We start from the raw sequence: 25,817 nt of genomic DNA, 5'->3' as shown, positions 1-25,817 counted from the left end.
TTCATTTTTGTATTTATTCATGATCAGTAATGGATGAGGTGATATTCTCAAATACACTAAAAATTATTGTAAACCAACATACAATATTGACATTATTGATTATAACTCTTGGTTTATGAAGTGTTAGTTTGGTTTCCAAAACAAAATTTACTATTCATTGTTGGTGTAATTCTTCTGATGAATCACTTATAAGTTGATTCATCTATCTATATTTTCCAGTGAAATAGCCCGAGAAGGAGTTGATACCACTTTTTTTCTTGACCTTATATCCATTGCGAATCGAATTTCCTTGATCAATGCCTCCTTTGGTGTAAGCTGGAAAATACAGAAGTTATTATGAAATGTAACGTAAGATAGATGGGCTGGAAGTTTTGCCTCCAGAAAATGTTTAGTACAGGCCTGAACACTCGAGAGTATTCCACAACATTCCAGAACAAACTGTAACATTCTGGAATGCTACAGAATAGCCTAGCATGTTCTGGAACAACCCATCAGTGTGAAATAATCGTCTCATAATTTAAAATTTTTTCGTTTCTTCCAGCAACCACCCAATTAGCCTAGTAACTAGTAGTGATCTTGGATAAAATTTACTGTTTACAGCTATCAATTTTGATTTCGAAATAAAAATAAGAATACGACCTTATCGTATCGGTTTGTGGTTGCTCCTATTTGTAATTGTTCCTAAGTCTACTACAGTTATTATACACACCCGCTCAACAACAGCCACTTTTCTAACGTTCCAGAGGAATTCGCAAACAGCAATCATGAAAGCTAGAGCAACACCAACAGCAAGCACCACGAAGACCCCCCCAACATTGTCCAGTCCCATCTCGGCTGTTTCTATATCTCCAGATTTGTCTTTCTATAAAAAAAAATCATTTCATTACCGATGTTGTCAAACAAAACTTAAAGTATAAGAGATTTTTGATACGATATACAGGGATAGGATCTTTCACATAAAGAAACTTCATTGGAGCATCCCTTGTTAAGATACAGCCCCTTGAAGGGGGTACATAAAATGTGTACAACAATTTTTTTCACAAGCACTAAAAAAGTTACAATATTGAAATTACCCTGACGTTTTGTACTACCAAAAGACACTTAGCCAGTAATTTATTTGGTTTACCCCATGGTTGTAAGGGATGGAAAACGCAACCCATAAAATTTATTTCCAATGTTACTTTTTGTCTCATTATTTGTTTACCATTCAAAAATTTATTTTCTATAACCTGTTTCATTCTAAACAAAAAATGTCTCTTGGGTTTTATGCCAAAAATAAACCAGTTCGCAGCAAAAACTTATTTTACGAACAACTACTGAGATACATCGTCATAAAGAGATTGTGCTTGTTATCATTTGTACAGTTATTCATCAAAAAAAAATTAACGGCGTGTTCATACTGCCTGAGGAAGTTATTGTATAGCGAAACACGTATCACGGTTTTGTAAACTGATCAGTGAATATATCAAAATGAAGGATACAATGAAGATTTACATCAAGTATTCAATTCCATCGCATTTTCTAACATTGAAGGTGCATCAAAAGTCAAACATATGAACTGAAGCAAATAACATTTCCGGTAATGAATAATTTCATTTTTATTGTTAACACATGTTCGCCCCTTCTCATGAGTTTTTTCGCGTCATTCTTTAACGAGATCTACCTGAAAACTAGAGGCTCAAATAATTAGTTGATCCAATATATGTATTCCTGTTAGCATGTGACGTCAGTTTTTATGACAAGCAGAAAAAGCCAGCAAAAAATCGAAATAAAATTAATACGGAATTATTTTATTCATTCCGAACTATAAAATGTGGCAAGGGATGAAAAAATAATTGATATTATTGTATATGTAATGAAAAAAACATTTGAATCAAAAGTGACGGTTACCAAGCTCCAGAAATGCAATATAAAACTAGGATAAACATGTTAGAGATATGTGGTTATTATTATTGATAATTCATCCGATGTATCGTTTGAAACCATTGAATTACATTTTTTTTATTGATTCAAAAAGTTCAAATCCAACTTTATTTGTGTTCAGATAAATCAAAATGAAAATGAATTGGAAAAATTACTAGTAATTTTCACATAACTCTGGTACTAAGCTGGTTCAAACGTTTGAAAATGTACATATTAATAAGCATGCCTGGTGATTATGAATTGAGATATGATGTAAAGTAATATCGATTATATTTCATAAGTTTAGACTTCCATTGTCTGATATAATGTAAATTGATTTGAAATCCCTGAAAAAAAATAAAAATAAAAAGATTAACCGAAAATAACAATTTCATCAAAACAAAAAACTGAAATTACAAGAAAATAACATACAAGCTACAACCAGAAAATAAAAAATTTAAATAATAAGAGGGAGATGACCGTTTGGCGGGAGTTGGTCGTTTTTCGCTTGATAAGAGGTTTCCATATGTTATGTATCTCTACGCTAGCTTGACTAAATGCGTTGTTGGACAACATATACGCGGCTTCCTTGAATTTTCTCCTCTTTGTGGATGATTTCAGCTTGAGCCCATTTGATATTATGTTGAAGAGTCCAAACATGCTCTGCTATTCCTGATTTGCTGGTTTCCCCTCGCTGAGTGGAATTGCAGTTCGCGTTTGGTGGCCTGGTTTTCGTGAGGCTGCTACGGATAGTGTTTCCGGATCTGAAGCAGGTTCTGATGTTGTACTTGGATTCAATCCTTCGTATCACGTATCGTAGACTTTTGAGACTTGCGGTTCAAAAACCAAAGAAGGCTCAGGATGTGGAGTGTACTCCAGATGACTGAGCCTAATGATTGAGCGGGGAATTGGGAAAAATTCCAGAACTGGCTGGTTAAAACATAACAATCTGCATTGACAGCAGACAAGCCCTCTTAGCCTTGAACAGACAACGTGTTACCTCAGGGCTAGTACTAGAGTGCCACCAAGATTTAGCCAAAGCCTCGGTAGATAGTAACATTATCCTGAGGTGGATTAAAGGGCACGACAGAAGTGAAGGTGATCGCATTACTAGATCCTTCACACATGCGAAAAAGGGAAAATGATGAATCTGTTGGAATCTATGGAAATAATCAGGTCAAAGAAAAATCCCAATTCTATTGTCCTCAACGAACAACTTGGTCTAAATAATAGTCCTCTCCTGAATCTATAATACAGTTCCCAAAAACTACATTATAACAAAAGCTTTGTTTTGTTATGTTCATGGATATTACAGGTATACAAAATTTAGGTACCAAATTATTTATGATAGGATAGGCAACTTAGGTATAAATTACTCAGATTTAAATGTAATCAGTTAGTTTTGAAAATGGTGTAATAGGCGAAACTAGTCAATAATAAAGAAATATCGTGGAAAATAGACAAAAGTGTGTTTCTTAACTGTATTCTCAGGGACATAAGAGGGACTTAAAGAAAGACCCCAAAAATGTGATCCTTATTTATCATTAAAATGACTGAGATTTTTAAGAGATAAACATGTGCCACCGTTGACTTCTTTGTATGCCTATAAAAGAACAATGTAGTGAATTATTTTTTTATATCTCAAACTGATAACATCCTCATGTAGTGATTCTGTCTAGTGTTGTCTGTTTGAAGTTTTTCACGAGGGATTTGAAGGAATGAATAGATTTTGTTCACCTACCGGGAAAAACACGGACCCTAGGTGTGACTCCTCATTTCAAATGGGAACATGTCGCCATTTTAGACATCAAAAGAAAATATAATTGGATTTCTCAACAGTTCCGTCAACGTGAAGCGGCCACAATCGTCCCCACCCAGATAGTATGACAAGACAAATGCCAAACGTGCCTCCCACGTTGTCATGCCGTATCTAGTCGGCGGTGTGTTTGTCTTTCTGCTCACAAAAGATATGTCAAACTTGTTTTGAAAAATATTAATTTATCGACTAAACTAGCTGCGGCTACCTCACTTAATTTCTCTTGGGGCCAGATAAATATTTTGATTTATTATTTCTCGACTATACCGTCGATAATTTATGTTTCGATCAGACCGGTATAATATGCGGCACTGGCGGAACTGAAGAATTCCTCGGAAATGAATTACGACTTAATTATGGCTCCTATAAAACGGTTAATTTAATATTTTCGATGAGTGAATGTTTAAATATACGTTTAATGTTCTCTTTAATAAATCGTGGAATAGGTTGTTTATTTTTTCTCTGTGGAGTGTATTTTTTATTTGACAAACATACGACTGCATAAATCTAAGGAAAACCAAATTAACTCGTTGATTAAAGAACAGCGGCAAAGTTCGAAAGACTGATGTTGGAGCTTATCGTTGAGAATAATAATGTAGTAAAATGATTTTTTGGCAACCTTCTGGAGATTACTCACTTCCCGGACGCTTTTTCTTTGGGAAAGCAGTATTTTTCCGCCCTAGTCCGGGAATTACTGGTACTGTTAAATGATTATTAGTCCGGTCAAATTAGACTAAAAATAAGAGTGAAGTTACATAAATTTACAACAAGCTGCAAATGCGTGTGACTGTTCAAAACATAGTTGAAGATAAGATTTTGAAATTCCGAATGATTGCGATGCCTGGAAAAAAATTATTCGAGATCAAAAGTCAAAAATCTCGAAAAAAGTTGATTTTTCACGATTTTCAGGAAAACGGTAAGTTTCCTTACAGATAAAAATTGTAGATCATAAAATTCTCTACAAAAAACGTATCAATACTTTTTTCTCTTAGAGCAACCGTTTCTGAGATTCGACGAGTCATGATACGATACGACGTTCAGTATGTACGTAGACATTTTGGTGCCAGAATTACAGTCGTATTTGATGGCTATGATAATTTCAAGAGAAATATTAGAGCTGCAGAACAACGTCGTCGAACATTAGCAACATTTTCATCTTCCGATATTCTATTTGATGAACTTATGACAGTTCCTACCAGTCAACAGAAATTTCTTGCAAATACTCACAACAAATCTCGCGCTAAGTACACTACCTCATAGATGGCGTGGCAACGTGTGCATATAATGACGATTACAATTTTAATATCTTTTTGACTCGTCGTGTCTCAGAAACGGTGGCTGTGAGAAAAAAAGTATTGAAACATTTTCTGTAGAGAATTGTATGATCTTAAATTTTTATCTGAACTTATTTTATGATAAAACTCACCGTTTTCCTGAAAATCGCGGAAAAACAATTTTTTTCGAGATTTTTGACCTTTGACGTCGAATAAATTTTTTTCCAGGCATCGCAATCATTCGGAATTTCAAAATATTATTTTTAACTATGTTTTGAACAATTACACGCGTTTGCAGCTTGTTGTAAATTTATTTATCTTCCAATGTCTAGATTCACCGGATTATATCTTCAATTGTTGGTTCATTTTTTGAAGTTTCCATTTGAAGTATAATATTATGCTGCAGAAAGAAAAATCTGTTTTCTGTTTAAAATCTGTTTTTCCGTTAACCAGCTGTCGCACCCCTACGAACGACAACCCTCAGAAGTCGAAACTTGTGCGAGCTAAGGATTAACGAGGTCTTACCTTTCAACGTGTGATTCCTAACACGGGGAAGCTATATTCGTTGTTATTCTGCTATTCGAAAAATATGAACGCTAATTAAAATGTATCAAACTGGATTTCTGGAAGGTTCTACATATAGAACTTTATGAACGAAATGAAATGGTTGAAACAATCATCATTGTTTCCTATGGTAATTGATTTGATTGTAGATCACAACAGGATCATGCATCTACGTCAATTGACTTTCAAAAAAATTAACTTCAAATTTTCAAGCCCGTCTCGGATATACCTACACAGTAGGTTGAATGGACTGACGTCTATCAGAAAACAACTACTTCATTGGCTAATACCACGAAGGGCGTTGGATTATATCCGACAGGCGTAAGTACAGGAATCTTCACAGAAAAGCTCCTGCATATGCAATTGGCAATACAACTGAAAGAGTCGACCTTCAATTTTGGAACGGACACACCTGCAGACATTTAAAGTTCATTTCTTAAGATTTGTTTACTGCCTGTCTTCAAGCATAGCCCACTGAATAACAAGAAAGTTTTTCTCCCTTATTCAGAGGAATCGGGCAAATTTCGGATATACAGTTGTTTGCTTCAACTTGAGACGACGAATGAAACACTCTGAAAGAATTTAGATTTTCAAAATAAGGAATATCATTGACTTTTGGTCTATGATGGTCACTGTCTTGCACTGACGAGTGGCTAAGGAGCCCGAAACTGGTCTGCACATGTGCAGACCAGTTGTATTGCCAATTGCATATGCAGGAACTTTTCTGTGAAGATTCCCGTACTTACGCCTGTCGGATATAATCCAACTCTATTCGTAGTTGTTTTCTGATAGGCGTCAGTCCACTCAACCACTGTGTAGGTATATTAGAGACGGGCTTGAACATTTAAAGTTAATTTCTTTAGATTTGTTTACTGCCTGTCTTCGAGCATAGCACACTGACTGATAAGAAAATTGATTTTTGACTACACTATCAATTGGCTCGACAATAAATTACATACTTACTGTACATTGTCCCCCTCCATTCATTTCCTTCCACCACTTATCCTTTAGTTTATGTAAAGCACCCATCTCCTGCATTTTGAGTATGGCTTCATTGATAGACTTTCTATATGGAGCATCTGAAATTTAGTAGTATGTAGTTGCAATGCAGCAGAAATAGACGAATTTGATGATATTTCTGAGACCAAAACTGAGATGTTAAAGTGGTGTGGTATCTATTTTAAGTTGAATAAATCCTGGTATTGGAAAAGAAAACATTGTGTTATAAATTAGTAAAAGCTTTCGCTGCCGAGATTTTCCGGTTTGAAGCCCGTCGTAGTTTGGAACTGCATCCTAAGTTTCGTCAGTAGGCTGGCTTCTTTAGAGGTTTACTCCACTGATGAGTCATCGGTGAATCATCATCACTTTTTTCTGAAATATACCGAATGTGAAGCAGACATCTTCCATAGGGTTGTTCTTATTAAAACTCGAAAAACTACATTTTTGACTGGCTTAGTTTGTCTGAGATATAATGATAGGATAATAGAAACATTTTTATACAAGTAAAAACACCTGAAGAATATCAATAAGTATCAATAGATATGAGGTCTAATGAAATTACAATCACCAATTTTACTCAACGAAAATATACAGTGTGACCCATTTTTAATGGAAACACCCCCTAAAATTTGAAGTTGTAAATCGATTTTATTAATTTTTTTTCAATGTCAAGTACCAAAAGGTCTACCTTGGGACAAAATCTGAAATGTTTATTAAAGTTTCAGGGCTACTACGATATTTTTTCTTAGTCGAAAATCGGGATTTTTTATTAGCAATTTTTTTATTGAAAAAATAATTTCGCCACTGGACTCAGAGTGCCTCTAAATAGATGTGATCAAAATTTCATGAAAAAATATTCATTATTAACAAAGTTATAACAACTCAAAAATTCGACAATATAACAGTCACAATATATCTTTTTTTTTATGAAAAAAAAAACAAATAGCGTAAATATTTTTAATGAAAATAACACATTCACACAATTCAACTAACAATGAAGCGAAAAATTGACATAAATGTAACTAATTACTAATTATTGAAATGTTTCGATTCAGTGCAACAATTAATTCTAACTCATATTCTAGTAGCCTCTACTAATCCACCACGTATTTCGATACATGTGTCGTAGCGCTTACGAATGTTTCTGATTACGTTCCTTAGTTCTTGAGGGCTAATATCTGCACATACCTGTCGAATTCTCGCACAAAGTTCATTTCTATCCCTTGAGCGGTTTTTGTAAACCTTCTGTGTGACACGTCCCCAGAGAAAAAGTCCAAAACTGTGAGGTCTGGAGATCTGAGTGGCCACTCTATAAACAGACTACCACAGCCTATCCATCGGTTTGGAAAATGTTCGTTAAGCCATTGCCTCACAGCTCTGGCATAATGAACTGAACACCCATCTAAATGGACAATTAAATTTGATCGTTCATTGATTAGCAGCTCGTGAATAGCATCCCAAAACTCTGTGTTTGAAAATTCTAGAAACCTCTGCGCATTAATGTTTTCCTCAAAAAAGAAAGGTCCAATAATTCGTTCGTTCAATATCCCACACCGGACGTTGATTTTTGGGAATACTGGCTTTTACAGTTTATTACCCAGTTAGGATTATCCGCTGCCCAATAGCGACAATTCTGTGATGACACTACTCCATTTGTAGTGAAAGTGACTTCGTCGGTATATAAAATATTTTTTAGGAAATTTCTATTGTTTGAATATTCCCCTTGGGACCATAAACAATATTCCAGGCGTCTTGCCTCGTCGCCATCTTGAAGTGTGTGTAAAAATTTTGGCTTGAATGGTTTAATATTCTTCGCCTTGAGACATCTGCGAATAGTTCGTGCAATATTCAAATCTAAAGTGGCATTCCTTATACTGGCATTAGGATTATTTCCGGAATAATCTAAAATGGTTTGATCATTCCTGTTTCGTCTTTGTACAGGATTACTTTTCAACGTCATTTTTGATAATGCACCAGTTTCATTGAATATTTTATTTACCGTACCGCAGCTAATACGAGGACGATCTGGATGTATCTCATTAAATACTCTACAAACCTCTCTAGCACTTCTAACGTCATCTCACGAAAGGCGTACAATTTCAATTTTCTCTCTTACGCTCAATCTTGCAGCCATGACACAAAATAATTCGAAGAACTGTAAGATGAATATTGTTGACAATAGTACACTTAAATCTTTCACAAGTGTCAAACTGTAATATCATTTCCATCGCAACTAGGATTCAAATTGAAATATTAGGTCTTAGTTTCAGTTAATTTGCGTGAGAACTTGAATGTAATTCCGTTATTTTCATTAAAAATTTTTACGCTATTTGTTTTTTTATCTGGCGGCACTTTATTGTTAAAATCATAAAATAAATATTCTCATGGCTATATCTGTTGATATCATAAAAAAATATTCTCATGGCTATATCTGTTGATATAGGGTGTTTTTTGTAACTGTTGGCTGTGTGAGTTTTCGAATTTTTGAGTTGTCATAACTTTGTTAATAATGAATATCTTTTCATGAAATTTTTGTCACACCTGTTTAGAGGCACTCTGAATCCAGTGGCGTAGTGATTTTGTCAATAAAAAAATCGCTAATAAAAAATCCTGATTTTCGACTAAGAAAAAATATCGTAGTATGCCCTGGAACTATAATAAAAATTTCAAATTTTGTCCCAAGGTAGACCTTTTAGTACTTGACATTTCTAAAAGAAATTATTAAAATCGGCTTACAACTTCAAATTTTAGGGGACTGTTTCCATTAAAAATGGGTCACACAGTATAATAAAATGACAATGGGAGTCTATAGTTTTTCAATGATTTCAATTTAGTGAAACTGGTTGAAATATTTGTTTTACAAGTTGGGTTAGATCGAAAGTGAGTGTGTCTATTCAAGCCTCCACGGCAACTCGCAAGGGTTTATTGTGGCTCAAACCTATTCACACTCGAGCAAATACATCCAGCTTCCTAACGAAGCCGATAAGTTTGTATGGTGAGTAGTCTTTCAGGTCAGATGGTAAGGGTACGGCTCTGCCGAACTCTAAAAACCTGATTCGGTCCCCAGCGGGGCAGGTACAAAATATGTGCTCTGCTGTTTCTTCATTTGTCTAACACAGGTGACACTCTCTGTCTTCCGACAGTCCGAGTCTCTGCAAATGATGATACAAATGATAGTGACCTTTAGGAAGGCCGATTAGACATCGTAGTTCATCCCTACTGTAGTCCAACACAGTTTGATTTCGAGCGTCGTGTGAAGCTCCGATGAAGCTGCTTGCAGCACCCTACTTCGCAAGGGAGTCAGCGGCGTCATTGCCTTCCAGGCCAGTATGGCCAGGAAACCAGACCAGAGACAATTTGTTAAGTTTTTCTGTCGAGAAGGAACGTTGTTGACAGTTTGCTACCAATTTAGACGTTGCTCGATAAGATCCAAGGGTTTCCAACGCCGCTTGACTCTGTCCGTGAATATTTTCATCAACTTGTGTATGAGGCTGGCTTCTTCCAATCTCTCTGCACACAATTCAGTAGCGTAAATTTCCACTTGAAATACAGTCGCATATGTTCCTAGGCAGGTTAATATCTCTGTCCGGGGCCTGCGACTGAAAACACCTGCACCAGAACCTGAAGGTGTTTTTGATCCATCTGTGAACCACGAACTATCTGTTGTCTTCCTGAGGATCAATTTCTCTCTACTTTGATACAGTACTTAAGGCAGTTCGTAGTTGACAGTTGAAAGCATAAAGTCAGAGGTCATTTCCAAAATGCTGTGACTTCCATTGTCAGCCAACAGTTTGTTGCACTCTGCTTCAAATTGATTCGTGCAATTGGCAATGTGCACAAGTCTATATGCAATCCATCTAGCCTCTCTCTCCAAAAAAATGTTGACGGGAGGTAGAGTTGGAAGGATCTCCATGGCTGCTGACGGTATGGTACTGATGGCACCACCGATGGCCAGACAAGCCTGTCTCTGTAAGCCAGAGAGATTCGCCTGGGCCATTTTCTGTAAAGCCTTCAGTCACCAGGCAATTGCTCCAGTGATCATTGGTCTGACAATTATCACATAAATCCAATGGATTTGTATGAGACCTAAACCCCAAGTTTTACCACAAATCCGACATGCCCATAAGGATATTCTGGCTTTGTGTGAATGGAATGACTTCATCATTAAGGGGAAAGTGGAGTTAAGTCGTCCAATTTTCTCCTCCTGCTGAAGGAGATTATCACAGATTTGCTGGAGTTGACAGACATCTGCTCCCTCAGGCACCAACTGTGAACAACGTGCTTTGCAGGATATTGCAAAGTACCCTTCCCTTGTCAAGGTGACAAGACCTGAACCTAAAAGCCTCGCCTTGAAGAGTTTTAGTTGCAGTTCTGTTCACCAGCATGGCCAATCATGGTTGATTCTATACCTTTCCTAGCCAGACATTATCCTATAGATTTGGGTAGTGCATTGTCAAATGCTCCTACAGCAACCGCAATTTTACAAGTAAACGTGCCCGAACTGTGTCCACTGATATAGGTCCAGATGAAATTAGGATTACTGAGTTTAGTTGATGTAAGTAGTGTAAAAATTTCGATTTGAAGTCTATTTTATACTTACATGACATTTATCATTCACTAGTAGATTCTTTGTTGATTTATATATTTTCAAGACGGTGGAAGGTTGAACAACTGAACAGAATCGGTGAAAAATATTTAATAAAAGAATTTGGATAGTTTGAAAAGTAAATGTGAAGTTTCGTTACATTTGATTTTATTTTCTATCAACTTCTTTCCCGAAGAAGTATTTTTGCTTCAATATAAAGAAGGGGGTAGTTAAAATCATTGTCTGGTTTTCTAATAACCTCGCAATACAATTTCGGTTCCATCATATAGCTATTTTTTGCCAGCCGTTAAACCAAGACAATCGAAAGGCGGTGTCAATAAAAAATTCTCTGAAGAATTTCTCGAAAACAAGGAGAACCAATTAGCATCGACACCAGTTGCATTTTTCTATTGATTCGCAAAGCCACTTAAGTTCTCAAATTTCTGGCATTTTTTATAGATATATCTCGGGGTTATTTATGGACAATCAAGCAGAAGACGTTAAACCATAGAGTCCAACAAAGCGACTATAAACTGTCGGAACTATTGAAGAGGTCGGGTGTCCGTTGTTGTGGGACTCTAGGGGGCCGATTGTTCGTACGCAAAGACATTCACCGACGGATGGTTTACGTTCTTCTGTCAATGGCGCGGACCCTGGAGATATACCGAAAACCTGGGGCTTACCGTCTTCGCTTATACAGGGTGATGTTAACTAGGCAGGCATCGCATACTGTTTCTGTTGAAATTGAATATAAACCGTTTCAATCTTTGTTGATCTTCCTTTCAATAATAATAATAATAGTGTTAGAAGTGTTTTATTGATGTTTGGGAGTCTCTTTTCACCATAGAAAATATGGAAGGTGCCTTTCAATATTTTTTAGAAATACTGTACTATTTTGATAAACATTTTCCTAAAGTAAAACAATATAAACATCAACCGTACGAAGCAGCCCGACCTCAATACAAAAAATGCCACTGTGAACCAGAGCATACTACTTAAAACTGAAGAAACATCATTAGAAAACTCGACCTGTACAAAATTTTTAGGGGTCCACTTGGATCAAAAACTCACATGGAACGATCATGTTGAACATACATCCTCAAAACTGAGCTCATATTGCTTCATTATTAGAAACTTGCGTAACACAGTGTCAATGGAAGTACTGAAACTACTATATTTTGGCCTTATTCAGTCATGCCTGTCATATGGTCTGATTTTCTGGGGAAAAGCCCATAATAGTGGTCAATTATTTATCACTCAAACAAAAATTATAAGGTGCATGCTGAATTTATCTAGCAAACATCTTGTAAAAACCACTTTGTTGAGCTGGGTATTATGTCATTACCAAGCTTGTACATTTACTCAATAATTGTTCACATCATAAATAAACATAACTCTCTCAAAACAAGAAAGGATGTTCACAATCATAATACGCGGCAGAAGGACACCATCAATTTATGTTTCTCTAGATTATCAATCGGACAGGAGAATCCCAATTATATAGGAATCAAATGCTACAATAAAATATGTGAAATTAAGAAATTTAGAGAACTCAGCACAAGTTTATCTAAAAATTATCTAAAAAAGTTTTTAGTACAGAAATGCTATTATTCAGTTCAGGAGTTTTTGAATGAAAATTTTGACTCTTTTGATTCAAATTTTTAATAAATAATCCTAATTAGTATTGATAAACTTATATTTCATTTATTAATTTTTTAAGTGTGTACATGTACCTATTTATTTATATTGATTTATTTTATTTTATGACCAAAAAGTGAAATTGTAATATTATTATATCCTACTTATTAGTGACGATTCCCATAATGTATGGTACTTGTATTGTAACATTCAGTGGAAAATAAATTGTCTTGTCTTGTCTTGTCTTGTCTTGCAAATGGGTTACTGACGATATTAAGAGGTCCAGCATACGATTGAAGGACATGTTTGTGCTTAAAAGCCAACATCCTCTATTGAATAATTTCTACAAAGCAGAAAAGAAAAAGCACGAAATCTCAGTACATAACTCAAAAAAACATTACTTTCAGCATAAAATAAATAATTCAGACAACCCTACTGAGGCTGGAGTGTAGTGAATGAATTAACTAATGAATCGCGCAAGCAATCAATCTCCTCCATAAAATATGAAAATGAAATATTCGAGTCTCCCGAGGAAATCTCTGAGATATTCAGACACTAACAGGGTTGCAGGTTCTTCAGCGGTTTGGGTGAAAAATTATTTTTGCCTCAAGAACAAACGTGAGGTATTAATTATTGCAAGAAGTTTTTTCTCTGGCAGATATGTTGTGCAGTACGTTGCCGATGCCCTCTCTTCACACAATAAATCCTCAATCCGACCCTGCACACCTAAATTCGAACTTACTAGTAGGCATGGCAATTCCATATCCCTTCGAATCCAGATTGTTTCCGACTTGCATCAGTTCGCAATTTCTTTCCATCTCGTATTCGATTGAAGAGCTTTCCATGAGAAAAGCGTATTTTCTTTTACTGGTTAGAACTCGTTTCACGCCGTCTTTATTGTTCGATTCGAAGACGCTTGGCTCCGCTGATTCCATTTGCACCCACATGCGATGATACGTGGAAAAATTGGTGTCTTTGAAAAAGGATGACGTTGAACCACCTGTAATGAAACGAAAATATGATCATTGTGTAATGCTGCCTGCAGCAGCATTAATTGAACCCTGGTTTGTGTTTGATAAACCCTATAAAAATACAAATGAAACAGAACACAGAGGCAGATGCTACGAATGCAATACGCATATACAGGGTGTTAATTAAGTATGTACCATAAATTGAACAGGAATAGCAGACCATGTTTGGACCCATCAACACAACATCGAGTGGTCCCAAGCTGAGATCTTGCACAGAGAGGAACATTGGCTCGGGAGAAAATTCAAGGAAGCCGCATACATGTTGTCCAACAACGTATTCAGCCAAGCCAGCGTAGAAATACGCAACATATGGAAATCCATCATCAAGCGAAAAATGGCCAACTCCCGCCAAAACGGTCATCTCCCACGGAACCAGTGAAGCGGAAAATGGAAAGCAGGGATAAGTGAAAGTACTCGAACGAGCTATAAATAGTCATCTCTCGGAGGAATCAGTCCAGTCATCACCCGAAGACGATTGTAGATACTAACAATCGAAACGTCGTGAACTAACGTGACTTGGAATCTCTCCACTTTTTTATTTTCATTTTCTTTCTTTTTCATTTCTTTATTTTTATTTATTCAATTGTTCTATTTTTACACAATAATAATAATAATAAATCGGCTTTATTGATAATACAAAAAAAAACAATATATTTGAAAATGAAAATAGTTTACAGGAGATTCTGGTACTCCTTGGCGAAGTCTACAAAAATAAAAGTAATTAACAGTGATGGTACCACGAAATGAGAACCGTAAATAAAATAATAATTTGTGATTACCTTCTAAAGATAGTTGATAAATAATTTAATTGAATTGATCTGTTGTCTAAAAAGTAAAAGTTGACATTACTGACTATCATAGATATAATTTTTATATTTGTATTTGAATTTCCTGATATTGAATCTCTTCAATTGCTCAGGCAATGAATTATAGAGTTTTACAGCACCAAAAAGAAATGATCTCTGAAACTGTGCAGTGCGATGTTGTGGCATAGTTAATTTGTTTTTATGTCTGATGTTTCTTGAGTGAATATTTTCACGCAGAATTAGTTTTTGTATTAAAAGAGGAGAATGGGGAAGGGTGATCAATTTATGGACAAAACAACCCAAATGATGAATCAAACGGTTTTTCATATTGAGCCAGCGGGAGTTTTTAAAGGCTTCAGAAATTGAATCATACTTACGAAGTCCATGAATTAGGCGGCAACAAGAATTTTGCACTTTTTGTATTCTTTTTTTATCTGAATCATATAAGTATGGCCCATATATGAAGTCACAGTAGTTGAAATGGCTTAGCACCAAACTATCACAGAGCATTCTTTTTAGAGGTTGGCTCAAAATAAAACGATTACAGTATAACAGTTTCAATGACATATAAGCTTTTTTCATTAAATTTTTAACATGACTAGTAAATCTAAGATCAGTGTCAAGCATGACCCCTAAGTTTTTAGCTGTATTGACAGGAGTCAACATAGTATAACCTAGTTCTAAACGGAAATTGTTTTCTGCAAATTTACGATTCTTCTGTGATCCAAAGTGCATTATCATTGTTTTATTAGGATTAATTTTCAAATCATGTTCACTTGATAGCCCATTGATCAAATCAAGATCAGTGTTGAAGAGATTTTGTGCCTCAGCACACTCATCTATTTTAAAGTGCATGTATAATTGTATGTCATCAGCATACGCCTGTATTTTACATTTCTTGATGGACGAGATAATGTCAGTAGTATAAATGATGAACAATAAAGGTCCCAAAATGGAACCCTGTGGTACTCCTGATAGAATATCAAGAGGTAAGTATTTTATTTCACTATTACTTCATTTCAGGTTTATTTTGATTAATATAATTGTTAATTTCAGCTACTCATTTCCAATTCTTCTTTTTTAGTTGTTTCAGGGATTTCAAATCATTTTATATAGTAGACAATGGAAGTCCTAACTAGTGAAATTCACCCTGTATATTTCATAACCTATTATTGATCGAATCTGCTGAAGCAACGCGCCTGTTGCAAAATTTGATATCCCTCGACTGCATCTGTTATATTCTCATCCTTCTAGATTATTCACTTCCAACATCTAAATAAAACATCCTATAAATAACGCATCAACGACGATTCACGCATCTAATCTCCAGAAAGAAACTGCTGCACACAGCATCACATAATCAATTCCCCTTAATGAGCAATTTAAATGCAAAAGGTTGAACTCACCTCCTAGACATCCATATTTAATTTTCGTTTGTGCTGCTAAATCTTCTGCACTTTCTATGGTGGGGCCCATTCGAGACATGGTCAAGAAGGCTGTCATGTTTGCAGTGTAACAGGCCGTGATTATCAAAGTGAAAAACCACCACATCGCTGCTACCATCCGCGTTGAGATTCCCCTTGAAAACAAAATATTTCAACGCCTTGGCTTTCAAAAAAAAAAATTATCATTTATCCACTGATTATGTAGAAACTTTCAAATATTTTCATTAGTTTTTTATCTTTTCCTTCGGGAGAATTGAATGAAAATGATATTTTTCTTTAAGGACAAAATCCAAGCACTACAGGAAGTTCCTGAAGCCGTTCTGAGATCGGTGCTTGTGCGAAAGTAGCGATTCACATTGGATTAAAGATTTATTGAAACAACGATAAAAATAAAAAACAACAATAAAAATTAATTGGTGCTCCGGGGCGACATCATTGATTCCAGTGGTGCATTTGCTTTTTCAGCTGCAGGAAAATCCGGAAAAAACCTGCAGCACCACATCATCTGAAGATCTTGATCTACCAATGCCCTCTCTTTTACAAAACAAAATGTAGGGTGTGGCCAGAGACTCCAATAAATCCAAGACATCGCCAGAACACTTAGTGATACGACTATCGTCAAACTTAAACCAGTCCGTTTAGTCTTTGACCAAGGCGTAATAATGACCAAATTCAACGCCAGAACCACAGTGAACAGTGATTGCATGAATATTATAACTGTGGTCTGCTAGATTTAAATGTTCATCTATTTCGAACCTTCCAAATAGTGTCTTGCTCCCGTTAGAGGTTGAGTCTTGTTTGAGAATCATCAGTGTTATTATTAGATTGACTGGAGCCTCAGCTATACTTGTTTCCTTATAACAGTCAGTTAGTTTAGCGTATGTTTCAATTCTCTTTTCTTCATTATGATTTCCTACTACGTAGAAACGGCTCCATTAATCAATTAACTGTATATTACTGTATAGACCACTCTTCAGTGGTTTATATTCCGCAGTAACTTCCATATGAGGGTTTTTGCACGTCAGCTACATTTGACGATGCCTTGGATTCAACCATGCAGGGCTTTTTTTCTCTATTTTGTTGAATCTACCCTTTACCACAAATGTTTGCTAACCTGCCCATTGGGGGTTTGTTCCTACACCTGAGACAGATTCTGCGTACGCTACTCAAGAATTTGGTGCAAGGGAGTTCATAAGGTACTCCGCTTTTTGGGAGATGACTCAGTCGTTTCCTGGCTACACCACCAAACTTTCTTTTTAGGTTCAGTTAATGGATCAGGAGTTGGGGAGTTGAGTAGCTCTCACTCCTGAACTAAATATACAGGGAGGTTAGTTGGAGTCATAAACTCGACATCCATCTCCTCTGTAGACTCGCTCCTGAACTAAATTTACAGGGAGGTCAGTTGGAGTCGTAAACTCGACATCCTTCTTCTCTGTAGACAAGCTCCTGAACTGGATTGGAGCAGATTCTCGATTGATTAAGGTTTGTTAATTTTTTCAGATCGTGAAATGTTATATCGCCAAAAAAACAGTAAGAGGAAAATATAACATTCCTAGAAAAAGAGATTTTCTCTCCAGATTGTGAAAGGTTCAAAATTCTCATGAAAACTGTTTTCCTAAGAATTATCACTTTGAAAAACGAGAAATTAAACCTTTATAAAAGTGGTAAAAACATAGAAAGTTTCATTTCTCCTTTTTCATAACCTCCTACCACATAGTAACGGCTACATCAGTCAATTTGAATATCACTTTTTCATCGCAATAAATTCACGTATTCGGGGCACGATTTGCGTGGTGCAACTACCTCCCAAATGCCTTCGCATCGATTTCTATCGAAGAAAAATCGCAGATCGTAACTTAGAAATCCACTATCGTTTACCGCTAATGAGTCCCGCATGAATATACACGCATTCCTCATTGCCGTTCCATTGGAATACTTTCAGGCGTTTCGGAAGCGACACATCAATATTGATAAGAACGAAATGACAGTGTGACTATACACGGACAGGCATAGGCGTAGGTTGTATTATTTTTTCTAAAGGTGGAAAATGTTTCTTATTTGAACTCCGATAAGAGGTTAATGTTTTCGATAGAAACTCGTTTGGAATGGGATATATTTGTTTATTTGCCACGTTTCGGATTTGTTGGCCATCCTCTGGAATTTACAATATAATGAGTGTTTTTTTTTGCTGGTATCTTTTTAGCAACATTGTTTTTGACAGATCACGCGTGAATCGTGTCATGTGTTATTGTCAAACTTGTTCACTTTGATCTATGATTTAACCATGAATCAACTTACGAATGAACAACGCTTGCAAATTATTGAATTTTATTATCAAAATTCATGCTTGGTGAAGAAAGTGCATCTTTCACTTCTTCCAATTCATGGGCAGTTTCGTCGGCCTACTGAGGGAGCTATTCGGAAGCTTGTTAATAAATTTCGAACCCAGTTTACATTATTGGACATTAAACCACCAACACGCATACGTAGAGTGGAACCGGAGAAAAATATTGCGGATGTATCCGCCAGTGTTCGTGATGACCGTGAAATGTCGATTCGCCGCCGTTCGCAGCAATTGAGTCTCTGTTACTCCACTACGTGAAAATTTTGCGAATGTTTTTATCTTATAAGATACAGCTGGTGCAATAATTTAAGCCACACGACCTCCCACAACGTCTAACATTTGGTGAATGGGCGCTGGCATTTGGTGAATGGGCGCTGGACATGCCTGACATGTGGTTTCAACAAGACGGTACCACATGCCACACGACACGCGAAACAATGGCCCAATTGAGAGTCGCCTTCGGTGAGAAGTTCATCTCACGTTTGGGGCTCGTCAATTGACCGCCTAGATAGTGTGATTCAACGCCTTTGGATTATTTCTTGTGGGGTCATGTTGAGGCTCAGTTCTACAGGAATAAACCAGCAACGACTGACGCTATGGAAGCCATTATTGAAGCATTTATACGAGAAATACCGGTCGATATGTTAGAGAGAGTGTGCCAAATTGGACTTTGCGCACGAGCCATCTGAAGCGGAGCCGCGGACAACATTTGTATGAAATCATCCTCAAACATTAAATTATATTGATCGTTCTATCGATTCCAACAAAGATTTCATAAATTTTTTCAAATTTTTTGTGTTGTTTTGAAAATCAAATCCTATACCTCTCAAAAAATCACCCTTTATATTGGATACACCACTTATGGTAGTACACTTTTTGACGGAACGGGAAATTTTTCCAACGTCCAGTTTTCTTCGGAAATGACACCAACGTTGGATTTCCAAATGAAAAACTCTTCAAATTAATACATTTTTGAAATCTTCATAGCTTCCTGAATTGTTGATATTTGAATAATGGATTGGAATACATGGTTCTGTCCGGTGGCCAGCAGGATCACCCGTTTTAGCCCCCTTAGACTTCTTCTAAGTTCTCGCGGGTTTTCGTGAAAGTTTCCATGAAAAAAAGAACAATTTTTGGCGTTTCGATGGACTGTTATTGTTAGTTACTGAATATGAGTTGAAAATGCCACATAATCAAAAACTAGAAACTGGTTACGCAGCTAATTATTGGGAAATGTCGGAAATTTGCAGTTGTTGATTACCGGTCATACTTGGAACGATATCCTGCTTGATAATGTCGGAATAGAAATAACTTCAAACGCCTTGGGCAGCGGAATTCACACTCATGGTATACTTCTCATTAACTATTTCTTTCTTCAGCTTCTTTTCCAAAAATCTAAACAATGAATGCGCTGTTTTGGTTGGTTTCCGGGTTTCGCCTTGGTCTTCTTTGGTTATAATGTCCAAACGTTTCGACTGCAACCGCGGCAGTCATCTTCATTGGCGAGGTCGAGGTACTCTTCTTGACGTGTCAAGTTGAGAAGTTGAAGCCCCCATTTCTGTAATTTTTCGCGCATTTTCTGTAATGGTGAGTCGCGCGTACATTCCGCGCGATTTGCTCGACCTCGTTTCGTTTCGCTTTTCAATGCTGTATGCCAGATCTTTGGTAGATATGTTCCCACTTCCTTTCTGTTGAAGTTCCTTGGTGTTAGTGTATTTCTATAGCTTCTAAATACATTCGTGTTGCTAGCCTCTCGGTATTTTCGAACAGGATCTTGTGATCTCCAACGGACTGTCCGACAGGAAACACACCTTTGGGCACACAGTAAACAGTATCATCGAAAAATAAATCATTGGATCTATCCAACTGCTCACGTGATATGGGAACTTTCCAGGATACCTGGCGAGGTTCAACCTGGGTACGGAGGTTCCCTGCCCTAACTATGGGGAGTCTGAAACGGCAGAGCACGTGATTGATAGATGCATGACAGGACAGGGCAGGATTGGTTGGCGATAGTGAAAGGAAAGAGCGGAAAGGATGAATGGTGAAATTATGTTGAGGGATGTAAATGGGAAAAAGGATGTATGGGCACGATTCGTGAATGATTAGGCTGACAACATGGTTAGGGAAGAACGGAAAGGATAGTTGGTGAGCTGCTGACTTACAGGCTGAAACGGCAGAGCACGTGATTGATAGATGCATGACAGGACAGGGCAGGATTGGTTGGCGATAGTGAAAGGAAAGAGCGGAAAGGATGAATGGTGAAATTATGTTGAGGGATGTAAATGGAAAAAGGATGTATGGGCACGATTCGTGAATGATTGGGCTGACAACATGGTGAGGGAAAAACGGAAAGGATAGTTGGTGAGCTGCTGACTTACAGGCGTAGAAAGTGCACGTTAACGATGCGTTTTTGTATATACCTCCAAGGATGTGCGATAATGATGATGTCCAATTGGTATACATGGGTTGGGAATATTAAATAAAGAGGGAGTTTATGTCATGTAGAAATGTGAATTTTTGTTCTTTTTTCCCTTTTTCATGTCTGTCTCTATTCTGAAGGAGCTAGAATTGTTAGTTTTGAGTTTTATTTGATACATTATGGTGTAAGGATAGTCTTGTGATTACTGGGAAATAAAAGAATTGGGTCTTATACCCCGCTGATTCGTCTCTTCGTATGGCTGACACCGTGTGCCGATGGCGCGGAGGAGAGGGTTAGTTCGAAGGAGTAGGAATTTCCTTGGCAGTGGTGGCGTTAGATAGAGGGAATATCCCTGATGTGATATTGAAGCTGTTAACTATATGTCAGTCCATTCAGCCAAAGAATCAGAGAGTTTTCGAGTCAGCGGAAACTCATAATAACCCACTAGTCAGGGAAGCTGTAGATTACACTATAGATGACCCCACACGATTCAGAAGGCCCCGTCGTTTGTTGGGTGAATGCCCCACGACGTCTGTTGAAATGAACAGTTTGTTCATCAAATACCCCAGTCATCAGACCTTTATGTCGCCACCCAAACACCTTCAGTTATGAACCGTTCGTCCTCCTGACGAATCTCAGATGAAAGGGTAAGGGAATAAATTTCCAACCTGATGAAAATGAAGATGACTATTGTGTAAGGCCTACGGGCTAGGACATCAATGGCAACGGCATTATTCATGTCTGACGGGGAGCACAATGAAATGTCTACAGAATGTAAATATTCTAAATGGTAAGGAGGTCACACAAGGTATACGTTTCACATATTTGATGGAGGACGTCCTGTGTAGGACGATCATAGAATAAACGAGAAATGCTTGGAAAAGAATGGAAAGAGTCGTATGAACAACAACAAAGGGCTGACGAAGTTACCTGAAAGGTAAGACACTAACATTAAAATTGATTTTTGTATAAGTATAACACTTGAAGAAAATAATTAAACATTCGACTAATAGTGAGTTTAATTTTGACTTCGATAGTAGGACACTTGAAGATTGAACAGAAGGGAAAATTCCTTCATCATTTTTTCCAGTCCCCACCTATGCATCGAGTCGGAGATCACTTCAAAGCAACATTCTTAGAAGCGCGTGCCAACATGGCAAAGTATGTGCTTGGCTGTACTCATGCCGGTCATAGTTTATGATGTATTCTGGCCACTTCCTTGTATAGCAAAGATACTTCTGTTCAAACACGCCGCCTATCTCTTATCATTAAAGTAAGCAAGTATTGTATTCCGCTGTTTGACGATTAAATCACTGTTCAAAGATGTATTACTGACGATCGTGGCCTACTTCCGGAAGGCGCGAGTGGGGAACCGTGTAGAGTTTCGTGTTTGGATTCTGTACAGAGTGGGCCTAACTGGACAGTTTTCAAGGGAAACTCCTGTTTTCAAACTTGATGGATGGAAACTGATGGATGTGTTTGGGGTCAAATTCAATGACTAACTTAATGGTGAAAGCCGCATATCGATATATATCATCGTTTGTGAGTTACAGCATGTTTTTCGAAAATGTGCATTTTCCGAAAGCTCTTTTTAGAATTAAATGATGTGAAAAACTAATTTTTCCAAATTAGATATCAATAGTTATTGAGATAAAACTATTTTTTAATGGGACACCCTGTATATTCCTGCGAATTTCAATAGAGCTTGAAATTACCTTATCAAAAATGTAACATACTTGATGTTTTGCTTGGAGTCATCTTTAAATACAGATCTTTTAGGTTCTTTCAACTATATTTTGAAACGCATACTTTGAGCAAGTATGCTTTGGACAAGGCGATGAAACAGAAAGAAATTGTTTAGTATTAGCTATCAAATATTGAAAAAGCTTTTCAGAGCAGTTATTAAAACGCATTGTTTCAATAAACCTGGTAACAATTCATAACATTATATATATATATATATATATATAGTCGAGGATAGTGGTTTATGGCAATTTGCGAGCTGAGGACTAACGAGGTCTTACCTTTTAACATATGATTCCTAACACGGGTTGGATGATATCAAGTGGAAATCGATCGTTCAGCTTACATCTTGCACCACCGACTAACACGGCGATTTACAACTGATAAATGAAACTTCCACAATAGTAATAATGAAGAACAAGCAATTAAATATATTTCTAAAGAAATTAACTTTAAATATTCAAGCCAGTCTCGAATATATCTACACAGTACGTTGAATGGACTGACGCCTATCAGAAAACAACTACTCCCCTGGCTAATACCACGAAGGGCGTTGGATTATATCCGACAGGCGTCGGTGCAGGAATCTTTATAGAAAATTTCCTGCATATGCAATTGGCAATACAACTGAAAGAGTCAACTCTCAATTTTGGAAGGGGCACACTTGCAGACCGGTTTCTTCAGAGAAGGTGTTCGAAATGTCAACCAGCTTCTCCTACACACAGGCGACTCTTTTCCTGAACGTTGAAATAATCAGTTCAATAGAAATGGGACAAGCAAAAATTTACTGCCGCTTCCAATTCGTATCTAGAATTAGTAGGCAATTCAAAAATAAAATCTTTCAACCTTCCCCAGAAGTAATAGTCTATAGGCGTGTTAGGAATCACACGTTAAAAGGTAAGACCTCGTTAATCCTTAGCTCGCACAAGTTTCGACTTCTGAGGGATGTCGTTCGTATGGGTGCGACAGCTGGTTAACAAAAAAACAGATTTTAAAACAATTTTTTTTTAACAGATAGGTATTTGGTCCGGTGACCTGGCCTCGGTTGGCTATCCAATTATTATCAAAATTTGCAGCCAAAAAATTGGTGACCATTGCAGTGTTGTGTGGCGAAGCCCCGTCTTATTGAAAATATATTTTTCTGAGCTCCATTAGTGGCAATTCATCAACAAGGGGTTCAATATTTTGTCTTGAAATGTTTAAATACATGTAAAAGTGCCATTATAAATGAATGAGCGATAATTCTACCCCTGAAAACACCTGCCCACACATTAAATCCAAATCTTTCTTGACTTCTCCGCTCCACAATAGTAGTAGTAATAGTAGTATAATAATTGTAGCGGTTAAAAATGTCAGCACTGCTCACATAAAGTACGTCTGTCTGAATACAATTCAACGAAAAGTCATGCACTTGGTTACAACTTTCCAGGAACCACTAACAAAAAGCCATGCGGTGTTCGAAATATCTTTTTTGAGGCTTTTTTTTTAAATTGATCACCAAATTGACTATCATACCCCATTTTTCATAATTGTCATACTTCATTGCGAATGTGTTTGAATATTGAACAATAACCACTAACTGAAGAGCGTCTTTACTGCTCAAATCGAAATTTGATAGCTACCAGTAAAGATTTGAATCTTATTTTATATATATTATATAATGTTACCTACTTACAAGTTGCTTACAAATACTCACTTCGGTAGGATATCACAACCTTGTGCCATAAATGAGCCCATTGTGAGCCAAAAACAATTTTTTACATTCCAAATATTCTCTAGTTCAGTTGGACATGGGTTGCATGGATGAGGATTCTCCCAATCATTGGGATTCAGTCTGCAAAATAAATTAGCATTCATTGTTTTTCCATTAAATATTATGATTAGTCTATGGAAGAGTATTTTAGTATGTCATATTCTAGTCATAACCTCATCTACGAAAAATTACCAGTTGTGGAAAAATTGTGAATTATTTCCCGATATGTTGGAATATACCATAAATTGATGGGAAAAGTCATCACAATTGTGAGATATTCGTGTAATATCTCACAAAACAATAGAATCACCACCTAACTTTTGAATGAGGCAAGATATTAAAATCAGTCGTTGCCGAGATAGCTTTGCCAACATTTTTTTCCGAATAGAAAGAGGGATCTTTCAATAACTCCTTTGATAGGTATGATTATTATCTATTCAACACTCTTTATTTTTGGAAATGGGATCACCTGTTCCTGAGTATTCATCAGTTTTGAATTCATTTTGAAGATCTGCAAACAAACGATATATAAAAATTTTAAAGAAAAACGGTTTTAAAACTTACTCCAGTTTATTCTAAAATATTAAATGGTGAAGGTGCCAATGAACCAAATCCGAAAATTTGGCGAAGGTTCCGGCTGATTTTGTTTGATTGGGTATGTAAAAAAATAAAAAGATATAGTATGATAGCATTTCGAAATATTCTTTTATATCAGCAAAAGTTTAATCTAGCGAAAAGAAGAATAATTGAAGACTAATTTTGAGGTATGTAGAAAGTATTGAACATTCAAGGAAAAATTTGCTTGATAACTTTACTTTTGTAGAAAATAAATCATGTATAATTCATTTATATTCAGTAATTGAAAGCGACAAATTTACCTCGCTACCAGAAACATCATCATGGAGATAATCAAGTAAGACGTGGCAATGTAGATCCAGACCTCAAATGATAGGGGATGACTGAAAGATAACAGCTCTGGTGGTTCCTTAACGGCTTTTGCGTACAAAATACTGATTCCTGTGGAAAGAATTGATATATACAATAACATTATAGAGGCTTCGTTAATAGAAGTAATATATTTTCCCATTTCATGACTCCTTAATGAATGTTATTTCACAGAAATGATTGATAATATTTGTTTTTTGTAATGGGTTCAAAGATATGATAATGTAGGTTTTTCAATCCTCTGTTTTTGCAGTAGTTCTGAAAATCACCATTTATGTAATATATAACTAAAGAATATATTTTCTATGTATTTTTATCAATCACTTTTTTTGACACAAGACCAATTATTACGGAAGATACGAGGGTGTTTCCATGAGATCACAAATTCGGATTTTTCAAGACTGAAATTTTTCCAGGAAAAAAGTGTAATCGTAGTAAGTTGGTAGTCCTGATCAAGAATCTGAAGGAATTTTGAGCCAGTTTTGCCCCCTATTATGGGTGTTCCATCGCGAGTGACGGACAGTGTATATCACTTTGGCCAACCCCATTC

The 25,817-nt window shown here is 36.5% G+C and overlaps 1 protein-coding gene across 3 annotated transcripts in view; it reads right to left on the bottom strand.

Annotated features, from left to right (window-relative positions):
• The window catches only part of LOC111508293 (glutamate receptor ionotropic, kainate 2), a 163,157-nt gene continuing 137,340 nt past the window's right edge, over positions 1–25,817 (bottom strand). For 2 of the 3 annotated variants that reach the window (XM_074174763.1, XM_074174764.1), the window contains exons 11-17: positions 25,201–25,339; positions 24,266–24,403; positions 16,022–16,194; positions 13,521–13,778; positions 6,520–6,635; positions 710–862; positions 1–315 (exon numbers count right to left, since the gene is read on the bottom strand). In XM_074174763.1, the coding sequence (XP_074030864.1) occupies positions 199–315; positions 710–862; positions 6,520–6,635; positions 13,521–13,778; positions 16,022–16,194; positions 24,266–24,403; positions 25,201–25,339 (1,094 nt within the window). In that variant the 3' untranslated portion in view covers positions 1–198. The remainder of the gene's footprint in view (positions 316–709; positions 863–6,519; positions 6,636–13,520; positions 13,779–16,021; positions 16,195–24,265; positions 24,404–25,200; positions 25,340–25,817) is intronic. The other variant, XM_074174765.1, reaches the window with a different exon arrangement.

This window comes from Leptinotarsa decemlineata, unplaced genomic scaffold (assembly GCF_025532065.1).
Source record: "Leptinotarsa decemlineata unplaced genomic scaffold, Ldec_3_MD MMD2_tig00000882_RagTag_RagTag, whole genome shotgun sequence".
Classification (NCBI taxonomy): Eukaryota; Metazoa; Arthropoda; class Insecta; order Coleoptera; family Chrysomelidae; genus Leptinotarsa; species Leptinotarsa decemlineata.
This window is presented reverse-complemented; position numbering and strand designations above follow the sequence as displayed.